The 15,188-nt window shown below is 39.9% G+C and overlaps 1 protein-coding gene across 3 annotated transcripts in view; it reads left to right on the top strand.

The window, feature by feature from the left end:
* ADARB2 (adenosine deaminase RNA specific B2 (inactive)) overlaps positions 1–15,188 on the top strand; it is a 317,822-nt gene that overhangs the window by 191,362 nt on the left and 111,272 nt on the right. For all 3 annotated transcript variants that reach the window (XM_074832022.1, XM_074832041.1, XM_074832032.1), the window contains one exon: positions 12,578–12,664. In XM_074832022.1, coding sequence (XP_074688123.1) covers positions 12,578–12,664 — 87 coding nt within the window. The remainder of the gene's footprint in view (positions 1–12,577; positions 12,665–15,188) is intronic.

The raw sequence follows: 15,188 nt of genomic DNA, 5'->3' as shown, positions 1-15,188 counted from the left end.
GAAAAAAGTTTCAGATTGCTTTTGCATTTTAAAATGAAAGAACAGAGCATGGGAGATGTCTTATAATCTCTTGCTGAGATCAAAGGAGAGGGGAGGTAAATGCATATGTACTTCTTTCTCTGGTGCTGCACCAGCTATTTAGAAGAACTAATGGAGCCTCCAGTGTAGAAGAGGCAGAGATTAGCCTCTTCATCTCTGCTAACTGTAAAGAGTCGAAAAGGATTAATATTGTTAAGAGTGAATTTCAGCTAGACGGTAGGAAGGAAATTCTCTCTTCCCTCTTTATCTTTTCATCTTTGTTTCCAGAAATAGCTCTGAACCATGGTTTCCAGCCTCCCACCCATTCCTATTTTTTTCTTCTTATTTCTCAGTAAAAACAGACTTGGAAATTTCTAACACCCCTGAGAAGCTTTGACTTTGTGGAATTTTTGAGCAGTTTGCATGAGAACTGTGAAGGACTAACAAGACTGAATAGTCATGATAACTTTATGGGATCAGATCCTTAACTGGTCTGAAACAGCGCTGTTCCACTGACCTCAGCTGGTATGAATCCGTGTATGCTCATGGACTTCAATAAAGCCACACAGACTCACTCCAGCTGAGGATCTGACCCGTAAAATTATGGAGTCTTATCCAAAGCAAACTGAACTTCTGTCATGAATTGGTCTTCAAGGAAAAATAATTGCTAATTCAATGACTCCCACTGTTTTTACTGCAGCTGCTAGTCATTCTGTGCTGCAGAAAATCTTTACTTTTAACTGGTGAATCAAGAGTTTCCCCAGCAGCTTCAATACACAGAAGATCAGAGGTGCAGAAGTGTATACACTCCAAATGTTATGTATTAGAAGGCAAGCCCTAGGGTCAATCTATGAAGCAAGAGTGACATAGGAGAAATCTTTCCGGCTAGACATTGTGCCTTAATGTCCTATTAGCTTTTCCGGTAAATGATGAAAAAAAACCCCTAAAATCCTGGCTTAGATGGGACTTGGGTTGTCTTGTCAGGGTTAATTTTGTGTAGAAACAGCCTGAAAGAGCTCACTGGGACCTGTTTAAAGCGTATCAAAGCAGTAACCCTGGCATGTGTATTGATGCTGCAGCACCATCCAGACAAATTAGTCCTCAGAATTGCAGAATTTGGAGCTGAAGAAAGTAAGCAACCTGCTCAGGAGGTTACAGTTCTGCTGTTCCTCTTGGCAGCCACCTAAGGGAGATGAGCAGAAAAGAAACGCGATAAAAAGTAAATGGCACTTTCCTGCTAAGCTAATCAGTTCTGTTTGAGAACAGAGGGCTGTGCCAACTGCAAATCAATGCACTAAATCACTTTCTTTCTTGTGCAAGTCCTGCTGCCATGGCAGCTGCTAACAAGGGAATAAAGAAAACTGTTATTGGATATTTAGTAGACTTTTTAAGTGCTTGTGTAAAATTACATATTTTATTTAATGCAAAGTTATAAATGTAATTGGGGTTTATGGACATTATAGCAGAGAAGATTCCTCTTCTTTCTGCAGAAAGAGCTGGTTTATGTTCCCAGACCATCCTTATCAAACTCTTGTCTGCAGTATTAAAGAGCAGCTTTCCTATTGAGTTTTACCACTTCATCAGTTTATTAAGGAGCAAACACTGAGAAAATAATATGCCTGATATTTCACATGGCTTTTAACATGTTGAAGTTACAGAACAGAACTAACATATACTTACTTTAGGATTAATGTACTCTTATGCCATAGGCTATATTGACTAAGTCTTCACCAACTATAAAAATAGCCTACAGTGACTGCTCCAGATGTGGATACTTACAAAAGCATGTGTAGATTTAATTGGGTAATACCACTTAAGACAACAACAACTGCACCTAGTGGATTTATTCAATGATGTAATATTATATACCTTTTTTTTTTCTATTCCTTTCCAAATAATTCCCAAATAATAATCTTTCTCATCCCTAGCTGTGACTGGGGCTAGCCCCTTCCTGTGACTAGTCTCTGGGAGTTTTCAGTGATGTTATTAAATGCCTCATGAGAAGGTTGTAGTATTCCTAGAAAGCTCCATTTCTGCAACATTCTCAGAATTCTTAGACTGAAACACAGGGCTTAAATCCCTGAAGTCCCTGTTCAAATCACTGTTGCACATACAGAAGAGCCTAACTTTGTCATCATTTAAATCATCAGTCGTAGCTGTGCAGTGAAATGCTTGATATAAAATACCCTCAGGCAAGCAGTAGACTGCCTTCTCTTTAATTACATCAATCCTCAATCACCCCAAAGCAATGCCATCCTTGGAAGTACTAACTGACAGGTAGTACTTCTGGGAATGCCATAAAAATGCCAGCAAAGCAGCAATGGCAGAGAAAATAAGCTGCCTCATCTTTGGAGAATTATTGGAGTGTACTACCATTCAAGGGTACAATGTCAGCACAATGCAGAAAAAGTTAGATGCATAGCCCCCATTATTATTGTTGATGGGAGTCAGGTGTCAAGTTTCCTTTGCATCACTCTGAAAACTTAACCTTCTTTGTAAAGCTTTAGCCAACTTTTCCTTTGTCACTGCTCTTAATTGAGGGATAGATTTGAAGCCATTTGTGCTGTGATTGAATAAAGACTGAAAAGATAAAAAGAAAATACTAACAAAGTAACAGTGATGAACCTGAAGCTTTCAGACTCTGTGCAAGCTGTGATAGAAAGCTTAATAAATATTAAAGGCTCATGCCTTAACAGGTGAAACTGGAACAGTTGCTTTGTAGTAAATGGCACTGTTGGTGTCCCCAACACCTGGGACAGCCCCAGGACAGCCTCTAACTCCTTTTAGCTGTCTCAGCTCCCACAGGGTCAAATGAGAATTTAAGTGCCTAAATACTTAAATAACTGGCTCAATTAGCAGACCTGACTTCTGTCAGTGGTATCTTGTCTGAGAAAACCCTGTAAATCTCAGCCCTCTTATATCACCTGGAGTTAATTGTTTGCTCTCAATAAGCACACATATCTCAGTAAGAGCATTCCTAAATTATAACAGTAGTGCCTTTAACTTTCTGCCTACAGACAGATTGGTTAATACAAGACTACCTCATGTTATAAAGGATAAATCAGGGCAGGATTCAGGTTAAATATGCATTATTATGGAAGTACAAGAGAGAGGTCATACTTGGCTGGCTTACTGTAGATGAACAGAGAGCAGATTTAAAAAAGCCTTTCATCACTAATTGCTGTCTGGACCTTTGTGATGCAGGCCATTCATTTCCTAATGTTTAAGCAGGTATTCAGTTTGGGAAGGAGGGGGTTACAGCTCAAAGGGGAGTGCTGACAGGCAATGTCTGCCCTCCACTGGGGCCCTCTCATGTTAATCCCTTCATCAGTTATGGAGGGAACAGCTATATCTCTATGTGCATTTGTATACATTATTGCAGGTTGGAGAATGAAATCTTAGAACTAAAAGAACAGTTTGTGTTGAGGTGAAGCATATCATGCCCATGTTAGATGATCCACACATTATATAGAGTGAAACTACCATCTTGTAAAGTATGAAATACTTAGCTGTTCATCTACACTGCACCTAAACAAACATCTTCTTATAGTTTCCCCATTTAATAACTCCTAATGTTTGCAATTCTTTGAGTGCCCTCAGCATGAGCTCTGAGCATAAAGGAGTCCTGATCCCTCCTTCAGTAACGCACTATTCAGTTTGTTACCCAAACCTATGTGAAGATCAAGTACTGAAACAGTATCAAGAAAAATCTGTCAACAGCAGAGCCTTCTTGCTAGGGCTGCATTGCTCAGGGAAGAAGGACATCTCCCTCTGCACCAGGTGATCCAGCCACAGGCAGTGATAACACCCACCAGAACACAGGTAAAGACTTCCTAGCAAGATAGGGTAGAAATTATATCTGCCAACTTTGGACAAGTTAGTCTTTTAGTCTCAATCAACAGTCCAGGTCCCAAATAAAATCAATAGGCACCTTCTGTGAGGGATTTATTGTACTTATCTCAGCAGGCATTTATCTATACGTGTTCATACTGATGTCTCCTCTCTGAAGGTAAAGTGAGAGCAGTCCATCCTAGGGTTGTTCAGCTCTTCTTACAGCAGATGATGGCTGAACTTGGAGACTCAGAGTTTGGAGAACTGGAGTTTGGCTTTAACAGCTCAGCTGCACTTTAGACTTTATGTACCCAAGTGGGCTGCTGGTTTCGGAAAGTGGCAGAACCTTTCAAAATCAGCACAGAGCTTTGCATCTTCCGTGTCCTTCTGCATGCACAGTCCTGAGAGTCTGTAGCACTGCCTGCATAGGCAGCTGCTTTTCTTCCCCAGACCTCACCTCTACTGGTTCCAGGCATCCTTTTAAATACCTTTGCTAACTTTGACACTCTTACTTTGGCATAGACCACTTATGTTTTGCATTGCCATAATTTAGTTAACAGGTTTAAATTAGTGATGGACAAACCTCTCTTAAACCAAATTGAGCATTTTCATATAGTTTTCTGTCCAAGTTTAGCTAAGTCTCCTCAAGTAGTGCAGACTTCTGTATAGACATAGACACTGCCTAGTGAAAATTTAGCCTGTTCACTTTAATACTGACCAAACTAGTTTCCTATGTGAGTGAAGAAACCCTACAGTTTGCATAAATGTGTAGACAGATGCTCTTTGATAATACTGTTTGATATGCAGTTGGCATGCAGTCATAGTCATAGGTGGCATTAATCATGCAGATTTATTATATGCTTAATAAATCCACTGGCCATTTTTATAGTCTCTATTGCAAGACTTCAGCACACAGAGCTGAGTGCTGATTGTTTTTATGCAATTATTCTCTCTTGTGCTTCTCCTGTTTTCTAAAGTGATGACATCCCCAAAAAGGGAGGGGAAAAAAGAGGAAAAAAAAGCCTGTCACAGTTTATAGAATGCAAAATAAAAATATTTCCAAAATGAATGTTCGAATAGCATAAGAAGCTTGCAAAGACATGATTTTTAAACTGCCACCTTCAAGCCACAGCCAGATCACTTACTTAGAAAATACATAATATAGTACACTCCACAGACAGACGAAGATGCACATAAACTGATAATAACTCAACAGTTTTTATCTCTATATGTCCTCAAGCGAAGTATCAGGAGAGAAAAACACTCTTGCAACAAAATTAAATAGTTTTAGATCTAATTTTACTAGGCTGAACTAGATTTCAGATTGATTTCTGTGGAATCTAATAGAGAACAACACACATACAGATTGCCTTTCTTATAAAAAAATCCATCAACCACCTTGTGTTTTTACTTACTTTGCTCTTTACTAGAAGTAATAAGAAACTAATATTTCACAATACAATGTGTTTCATTCTGTAAATGGTCTTTCATGATAAAGGAGCTTGGAGTGGGCTATTACGGAGCGCTGAAGTACAGTCCTTGAGATCTGTCTACTCAAACACCTATTTACATTCATATGGTGCAACTGCAACTAAAACTCACTATCTCCATTCTGGAAAAGGAGGAGAAGAGAGCTGCAGAACATGCCACTGTGGAAAGAAATAATGTCCCAGATGCTGCATACATTGGCTAAGGCCCATGATGTGGTCAGTTCAACATAGCCCAGAGTATATATCCTGTATCTCAAATGATATTGGATGGATCTGTACAAATCACATGCATGGCTTTATTGGTGGCCCTTTCTGCTTCTAAGTGATAAACTAGAAGTTACTTTGACCTTAGAGTAAAGGAGCGTGGCCATGTGTGGAGGCCCTGGTGGGACACAGGGCTGCAGAGTGGCCAGAGCACAGGACACGAACCTGCCACTGCCTGTTAGGGGTTGGATCGTCACCAGCAGAACATTTCACATATCTTTCCCAAAAGCTTTCCAAGGGTAGCAGTTCTGGGTCAGTAAACAGCCAGAACAGGATGCTCAGAGGTAGAAGGACTAGTCTAGTTGCCAGCCCCCTGAGCTAACTGACATTTCACATTCAATGTTCATAATACCATAAACTGTTATTGCTATTTCATATAATGGAATTTCAGAGCTCTCGTCTTGGACAAGGATCCCATTTTGCTAACCACCGAACAACAGTAGAGCAGAAAGACATTCTCTGCCTGAAGAACTAGATAAATAAATGATAATAGCAGCAAGTACATCTATTTACAGCAGACCCCTGCACTTGGCAAGCCATGATTGACTTCCAGGCAAGGCACAGGGACAGGTGCTTTGGTGTGCGGGTGCTGCATCTTACTGAGCAGCTTGTTACCCTGTTTCAGAGGAAGACTTCATGGCTCTGGGTTCATACCTCTGACTTCTAACTCAAAGGACAACCTGCCTCATGCAGCTGAAAGCCTTCACCTGAAACACTGACCATCCAAATGTCCCCTGGTTTTGTCTTCCCTTTGGTTATCAGACAAGAAAAAATGTGTTCTGGTATTTCACATCTTCATTTCAGGTCCCTGCTGTAGCAGAGAACAAAAAAAGTAATGTTGAATACTTTTTTTTTTTCTTTTAAAAACCTAAATTCCTTAATCTGAATATTCCCTTGTCTCCCTGCTTTTAAGAAAAATGTTCCAGGCAAAAAATGTTCTTCATCCAGAAGTGTTTTCTCTCAGCCTATTACTCTGCTATCTCCAAAAAAATCTTACCTTACTGTTCCCACGTGGGCCAGGGTGGGATATCTCTGCAAAAGCCTTGGATTGAAAACCAATTATAAAAAGCAGATCTTTAGTAACTGTCCACCTCAGAGGCCACACTCCTGGGGATGCCAAGCAGCATATCTGCAGACAGAAACAGTCCCACATATTTTAACCCTTTCATATCCTCCAGTACACAGGCTCTTTTTTCCCACCTTGGGCTGCTCAGTTAGATGTGCTGTTCCAAACAGCATTGCCCAATGGCTCTCATGATGCCAGCAAGGCTTCAACTTCAGATCTCCCAGTGTAGGAGCAAGAGACCAAAATGCAAACCAAGGAGCAATGGACATGTGTTAATAGCTTCCTGCAAATATATGCAGGCTTGAATTTATCCTGTGCAATACAAGGCACCAAGCTGGAACTCCTGCATCAGGCACACAGCTGTGCCAAAGTTGCTGCTGTGTCTGTACAGCAACACAAGCCATCTGAAGGTGTTTAGAGCAGCCACACTTCGAACTTAAACGCTACAGTTAAGAGGTGATGGACAGATATGGTCCTCCCAGACCCACTGGTACCATGGTGCTCATTCACAGGCACCCCCACATAGCTTTGTCAGAGTGGGCACAGAGCTTTCCCCCTTGCTTGTGAAGCCAAAAGCACTTGAGCAATGCTGCTGCAGCCCTACACACTCGGTAACTCGTGACTCAACGGCTGGTTCTCAAATTCAGCTGTAAAGGCTGATTCTGACACCAAGCAAGTAAATCCCTATCTAGAAACTGTCCGCTTAAACTAAATGATGCACCATGGTGGCTGTACAAGTCATAATTTAGAAGGCTGTGAGCCCTTCTCCATAAGTGCTGTGCTTTAAAGACATTGCTATTTTCCCTGCAAATTTGCTGTATTTTTCTTTTGTGTAAAGAATCCCCTCATCCTGTCAATCACTGTCAGTCCAAGCCTGAACCGACTAAGATATGAGAAAGAAGATAGAGAATCATTTCCTGATGTGCAGGCTCTCTTCCCTCCCTGCATCTCCCCCTTTCAAAATAAATCAAGGCTAACACAACTGTAAAAATGTAACTATTTGAGTAGCTGCAAACACTGCTTTAGAGAAATAAAAATAAGGGATTTTTCAAGAGGTTTTACAGCTAAGTTTACATTATTACATCAGAACTGACCCTTCCTGAGTAATTCATATTCCATGCAAATGAAACAAATTATTTAGGACTGGTTTATAGTGTCCACATTGAGTTTCTAAAGGAATACTATTGAAGAAACCTCTGACAAGTAAAGTAGCTTATGGTAATCAATTTGAATATGAGAATTAAACTAATTCAGTAAAACATTGCTAACACTGATCTGGCAAACCACTGGTAGCCATCTGTCTAATCCTTCTTGTGTTCAAAAGTTGCATTTTAAAAAACAATTATTAATAGTGCTCATTAGCTGCCAAGCAAAAGAGCATGCCACAAGCTTCTGCTCAGAAATTAGCTAATGTTAGCAAATACTACTCACTTTTCCAAGTTTGAGCTAGAACCTGCTGCATGATCTCAAGGCCAGGCTGAGTTTTTCTACTGGGGTCTACAGAGATAGGAGAGACTATAAGGGATGGACCCAAGGGTAGGTGCAACACCCTGCTGATGCCAACCATCTTCCTACAGCCCTTCAGCACCAACGGCTCCTCAACCTCCCTGATAAGCAATCTATTCCAGTACTGCACTGTCCTTACTGTTAGGAAGGTTTTTTTAATGTTTAAAGTGAATTTTCCTTGGTGCAATTTAAGTCCATTACTCCTAGTTGTGTTAATGCACATGGAATACAGTTTGCTCCTTTCTTCTATGCAGCAGCTTTTCATGTATTTGAAGACTGTTGTTATGACCCCACTCAGTCTGCTCTTCTTAAAGCTAAACAATTTGTCCAACATGTATAAGGTCTGATTTTTTAAAGTGTTGAGCTCCTGCTGTTCCCATTGCTTTTATTCAGGTGATTGAGAGTGAAAGAACTTCAGTACAGTTGATGATCAAGCTGTATTGTCTGGTGCCCTTTAAATACTGATAGGTATGAAGGGCACAAATGCTGTTTATAGCTGTGTATGTGTATTCTTGTCTTCACAATAAAAGTGTATTTACAGGACCTGTGACCAGTCTTCTGACTGCATCCACAGAGCAAGAACAACATCACAAAAAGAGCAGATTTCAGTGGAAACTTGGCTGCCTTACACACCAGGCTTTGCTGAATCATTTGGACTAAATAATTTTCAGTTTTTCATGCAAAACGTATCTTGGCCAGTGGTTTTTTGATTTGTTTAAATGATTTATATGGCTACCGTCAAAACAGTGTTCATGATTATTTTTTAACTATTTGCTGTTGTTAGAAAATATATACTTAAGAAGCGTAAACTGAAATCATTTTTCATTCCAAAACAGAGGAGGGTGAGGTTTCTTCCTGTAATGAGCTTCACATCAGGAGAAATGGTGATTTTTGTGTTTAGGGTACTGGAGCGGAGTTCCACTTGGCATCACCTGGGAGGATGTTTTTATAGTGAATACACCACAAAATATGATACTACCATCTTGCGTTAGCATTCCAGGGTAGCTAGAGATAAATCCCACTATACCTGCTTTTTGTCTCTCAATTTTCATTGTAACTACCGCTTTCTTTGTATCCATGTAGGCCTTCATGAAATAGCTCCTTCATGTCATTGGAGGCTTTTGGTACATTTGTAATGCAAGCAGTAATAGCTTCCTGTATTGGTTCTCATAAACGTAGGGCTATGTATTCTGCCTTTCTGAAGAAAAGAGATTTTGAAATGTCTTGTTTTCTTCTCTTAGACCCTCTATCCAAGCCTTGAAAAATAATTTCTTCAGACAAATACAGAGAACATCTACAATTATAAAGTAAAAGTATCCGCTCTAATTTTGGGCTACCTGTCATTGCTTCTTTTTGAAAAAAAAAAAAAAAATCATAGGAGAAGAGTGAGAGAAAAAAGGAGGCTATAAAGGTGTTTCTCTGTATGGCTTTTTTTTACCCAGCCATGTCCTTTATTCTTATTCATAAGATTTCATCAAACTGCTGCAAATAAGACTGTGATGGTCATTATAATACACAGGGACCATAAAGTGTGAATACACAACTCTTCTAATCTTGTTCTGAAATGGTAAACAAAAATAACAGAATTTCAACATTGACAATAAAGCTGAAGTAGTGTCCTATAGTATATATATGGTAATAGGCAATAACATGCAATAGATGGAAGTGCACAACCATATCAGTAGTTTTATACCTAGCCAGATTATTTCCCTGTAAACACCTACATTTAATTATCCTATCATCTATCTTTCCCTCCTCCATAGGCTCGATAATTCATCTGTGTTACGTGCATACTATGGCTCTTCTCTTCTTACATTGCTCACTCAAAAACCCTGCCCTCCTTCTCCTTCCAGACACACACTAAACCTTCCATTGCTCAACCAATGGATTGAAATATTAAATTATAATCTTTATTGTCTCTATTGATTGAAGGATATCCTGTTATTAGGGCCTGCCTGAGTTTGGTTGACACAAACTCCTCCATTGCTGCTCTAAGAGTGCAGTAAATTTTACAGGCCATCCTGTTTCTCTGCCACACAAGGCAAAGGCACCAGCAAGGTCTTTGTGGACAGGTGGGAAACAGTAACAACAAAAGCTTAAAATGGCTAAAGGGTCCCTTAAGTCAAATGAGAAAATAATTCAATACATTTTAAATCCACATCGTAAATCTCACCCTATCAATAGCACAAAATTGGTTGGGGTGAAACATAAATCATAGAATATTCCTTTACCTAATAATAGTATAGTATAAAAAAAATTACATGGTTTTGCTCTTTGATTGGTGGCAGGAGTAGGCATAAGCAACCTCAGCAAAAAAGCACGTGTCTTCATTGCTTGGTTAATGGATTAACTCTTTATGAGAAGTGAGAATATTTTCTAAGTAAAGAAGCTTTAAGTTTGTGTATGACATCCAGTGTCTTGAGGGTTAGTTCTGAAGGTCTGACAGCTGTCAGCAGTCAGGCACAGGCGGACTACACTTCAGCTCACTGCATCTCAGTAGCCAGACACAACAGTCATTGCTGGTGCTGATGCCAAGGACTGCCCTGATCCTATGTCTATCATCTGAAGCATTCCCCTTACCAAATGTAGACTTTGGATTAGGTCCCAAAAGCCTACTCTCTTTTCACTTCAATCAAAGAAACCAGTTGAGAAAGTTGGGAGAGAGTAACAGTCTTTATCCTGATCACAGCCCAACAGTCTCACATGCACTGAGATAGTGTCATACAGAGATACCACATTTCTCAGTAAGCAACGCCTCAGCAAAAAGTGTCAAAGTATTCACTTAGGAAAATCTTTTGGCTAAAGCATTCATAAATAGCTTCATTCTTTTGGTTCATGACATCACTACAATCCCTTAATGAAAGTGCAATTCAAGGAGGCTAATCTGTGCTCTAATTATATATTAGTCTGGGCTGAAAGGTTTCTGGATGGAAAAAGGTTTTCTTCAGGCAATCTTTTATTACACTTATTGTATTTACTTAACAAAGAGCAGTCAGCTTTTACTGTGCTTTTTCATAATAGAGTTGAGCTGTAGTGTTACCTAGCTAAGGGCAAACATCTGCAGTCATTTTTGATGGATTCTGATAACAGTCTTTAACATGAGCAAGAATTATTTGCAAATGTAGGAAGAACCAGGCCAAAAAGCTAACAGATGTGTTGCTGAAAAAGTTTGAGCTCTTCATCTGGGCTGCCTTCAGACCAGTGGTAGGTTAGCAGCCAGGTAGTTTAAGGAAATTCAGAGAAATACTTCCTCACCAATAAAGGAAGTCCCCATGAAAATTTTTCCTGTGTCACTTAAAAGAAGATATTCTTGGTTTGGTTTCTGATGCTTCTGCCACATGATGAAAGCCCAGCATTATTCACAATGTGCAGGATTTAGAGTATTTCCACCTAACTGAGGCTTTCTAAGCAGAGAGTTTAGGAAAGCAACTAAGTCCTTCAAAGCTATGAAACAGCTTCTGCTACCTAAGGTAGACACCCTGTTGATGTAGGTACTCAGCAAAGTACCCATAGTTTGTCAGAAGGAATTCAGCCTAAACAAATGAAATAAACTAGTTAACAAACTAAATAAACCACATATCTTCAATATATCCCTGTTTCTAGTGTTTGTCTTAACATCAACTTTTCCCTATAAATCCTGAGCCAAATTTGAGCCAGTATAAATCAGTATCAGTTCTCATTTTGCTGAATCTGTCCTGTCACCTAACACAGAGGCTGATCATGGCACTGGAAGTAAATTTCTGTGCCATCTACTATCTGTAGGATAAACAGAAACTGCAGGTGGAAGGAGCTACATTTAATACAAATATAAATAAGAAGGATTTCAAATAGGATACTTATTGTTTGGATAATAGCTTACTGTGCACACCATAAAGGTTTTCCAAAATTCAAATCAATGATTTCTAGAAGAATTAAAAGCAGTTATAGTCTCTTGTGTCATCAACGCTTGAGCTTTCTCTGAGACTTCTGGTTCAGGCTCTGTCAGGGAGAGGAAAGAAGAAGAGAGGAGCTGATCATCTCATCCATTAGAGCAGTTCTCAAGTTCCTTCGCACAGGACTGACTGCCTCCAGCTATCATCCTCCTCCCCCATTCCCAGCTGGACCCACTCAAGCCTCCCACATTCCCACATCTGCAGTGCTTGGGCACCATTGCTGGGAAGCATGGCCAAGGAGCTCAACACAGGGGCAGAAACCAGGAAGGCACATGCATTTGGTATTGCACGTGCCAGCTATAATAAATGTATTGCAGTTCTGTGAATTTTAGTAGGGGTGTAGAGTCAGGAAAAACAATAAAGAAACAGACTTGGTGAGATGTTTTCACCTGAGAAAAAGTGTGGAGTAGGTCAGAATGCACTGACAAAATACTCATTTTATGTGTTGCTCTTCTTCTGTTTTCTTCTAGAAAAAGTAAGCATACTGTCAACCTTCATAGCACCCTTCAAGTATCTGAGTCCTGGTGCAACCACAATGGAGGATGAAGACAATTTAAGTAAGCAGTCTCTTTTCATTATAGACAGATGAATAATAATGTTTAAAGCTCTACAGTGTAGGGTCAGTTGTGGAAAGGATGTGGATTTGCAAATATCAGCAGGCCATAAGCCCAGTCCTCCTGTAAAATGCAAAATTCCCTGATGCTGAGTGCAAACATGTTCCCCAATCTCCAGCAAAGGAAGGGTTAATCACAGGTCACCTTCCCACTTTTCTCTGTGCAGACCCTGGCATGACAGGGCTGTAAGTGATGTGTCATAAATACAAAGGAAAAACTTCTTACAAAAATAAGATGTTTACACTCAGGTTTACAGGACTGTGGAGCTCCTTTTCCTTTCCTGTTTATGTTACCTTGTTTTGCTCACTTGCTTTTCTCACAGTCCCTAAAAACCAGGACATTTTGGTGCTGCATCTTCCCCCCATTTATGTTTCCTAGATTACGAAAGGACTTTTGCAAAGTAAAGACTGCAGGAACGAGCCCTCTGCTTGAAAAACTGTTTTCTCTTTTACTTCTGTGATATGACCTGGAAAACAAAAATAAAAGAAAAAAAAAAAGAAACCTCATCCAGCTAAGAAGAGATGATTAACCAGGCTTAAATAAACTAGGTGTAACCCCAGAGTTATCCACCAGATTCTCTTGGGCCCTTACACCTGAACAAAGTCACTGACACTCCCTGAACCCGTGACTGCAGAGCTGGAGGCAAGTCCTGCTGGGTTTGAAGGAGTTATGAAGTCTTCAAAACACCAAGAAGTCTGGGAGTGTGCAGTTAGGACTGTATAACCCTCAGTAAGCCCTCCCATTTATCACCTAGAAGAAATTATTGTGTGTTATCCAGCCCTGCTTATTGTAACACATCTTGAATCATTAAAAAAAGGGAGGGAAGCTTTCTGAATCAAATGAGCAACTCTCTGAGTTTTAGTATCACCTACCAGATGGGTTTCTTTTCCAGTCAGACACACACTGACATGTTGCCCTATTAGAGCCATTGGGTGGGAGGAATGGGCTTTTTTTCCCTGTTGTTGCTAATCTGCCGTGGTTTGATCATGGTGCAACACCAAGGGGAATAGCTGTTGAAGGAGTAGAGAAGCACAGCCCTCTGTTTTCTGCTGCTGAGTATCACATGGACATCACACCGTTCAGCTGCACAGGGACTGACAGGTTTTTACATATCTTAGCAAAGGCAAAAAAAATCCTGAAAAACCTTCAAAATTGGTCCCAGGGAGGCTACATTTTCAGGAAGATATATGAGAAGTACACACAGGAAACATATTATGCACATGATGAGCTTGTGCAGGCACCTCCTGCGTAATGTTTCCCAAATGTGCTACTTAGTTATTTTTAGGTAATGTAGGAAGTTTGTGCAAGCCAAACACTGTAACACCATTTTCTTATTGCTGCTGTAATGCCAAGACTGCTTCGTGCCTGCACAGGCTTTAAAATAGCTCACATGGACAGGGTAGGCTATGTTTTCTGAAAGGGAAATAGCAGATTTCAGTTTTCAGGGTCATCATGCCTAGTCCTCTCTTGGGTCAAACATACACTCCAGTGATAAGGCAGCAATTTGTTTCTTGGCAGATACAACGCATTTTAGGTGTTACTATTAGAACCTATTTAAAAAAAAAAAAAAAAAAAAAAAAAAAGGTGAATTACTTATTTCAGTGTTCACTTCTATTATAGCAGTATAAATCCCACTAATGTCTATAGCACACATGTGTCTGTGTAGTAATTCAGCATTTTAAAGAGCTTCAGTGATTTGCTCTGAACAAGCAGAGGAACCTTCTTCTGTGTTAACAATTTAACAAGGACCTAGGAGAATGCTGACAAGAGAAGTGGTCTGCTTATCCCTGTAGTTTTCTGCTCACTGAGCATCCCATGAGAGTGCCCCTTCCCAGAATGTGCTGTATTGGTAGGCAGAATCCCAGTAGTTGAAACAGATACAAATCCTGTTTCACATTCCTTTAGGCTTTGTTTACAAAGGGAGCCATGCCAAGTTAACTACATTTTCAACTGGTGATTATTAGCATATAGACACTATTATTGTGGGTCTTGATTCATGAGCTAATACTAGAAAAATGGATCGAAGGCACTATGTACCTTTGGAATGGAATTTTGTGTAAAGTAATTGTCAATCTCTACGAAGACCTTATCTTGAATATGCGAGAAAAGGACCACCCTATTCATTCCCAGAAGTCAGTTGTAGCTAAGAATGTAAGACATGTCACACAGGATTAGCAGTAGGAGGTTTAGCTCTGTACACTGTCTTCAACATTTGCTGTTAGCGATGCATTGAGAAAAAGGACATTTAAATGGTGATCTTCCCCTCTTTCTATACACCCAGTATATCTTTCTAACACCCAGCAAGAAATTTACTCATCTAGATTTTGTACCTGAATCATCATATTTCTTAGACATCAACAGACCTGTCTAGTCCTCTCTGGAGCCCACTGATACTTCTGATCTCAACAACAGGAAGGAATAGGGAGCTCAGTGTTTTCAAAAAGTGCACCCTTTTATTGCTTCAAGC

The sequence above is a fragment of the Strix aluco genome, chromosome 1, assembly GCF_031877795.1.
Source record: "Strix aluco isolate bStrAlu1 chromosome 1, bStrAlu1.hap1, whole genome shotgun sequence".
Classification (NCBI taxonomy): domain Eukaryota; kingdom Metazoa; phylum Chordata; class Aves; order Strigiformes; family Strigidae; genus Strix; species Strix aluco.
The sequence above is the reverse complement of the archived record's forward strand: the minus strand, read 5'-3'. Positions and strand labels throughout refer to the sequence as shown.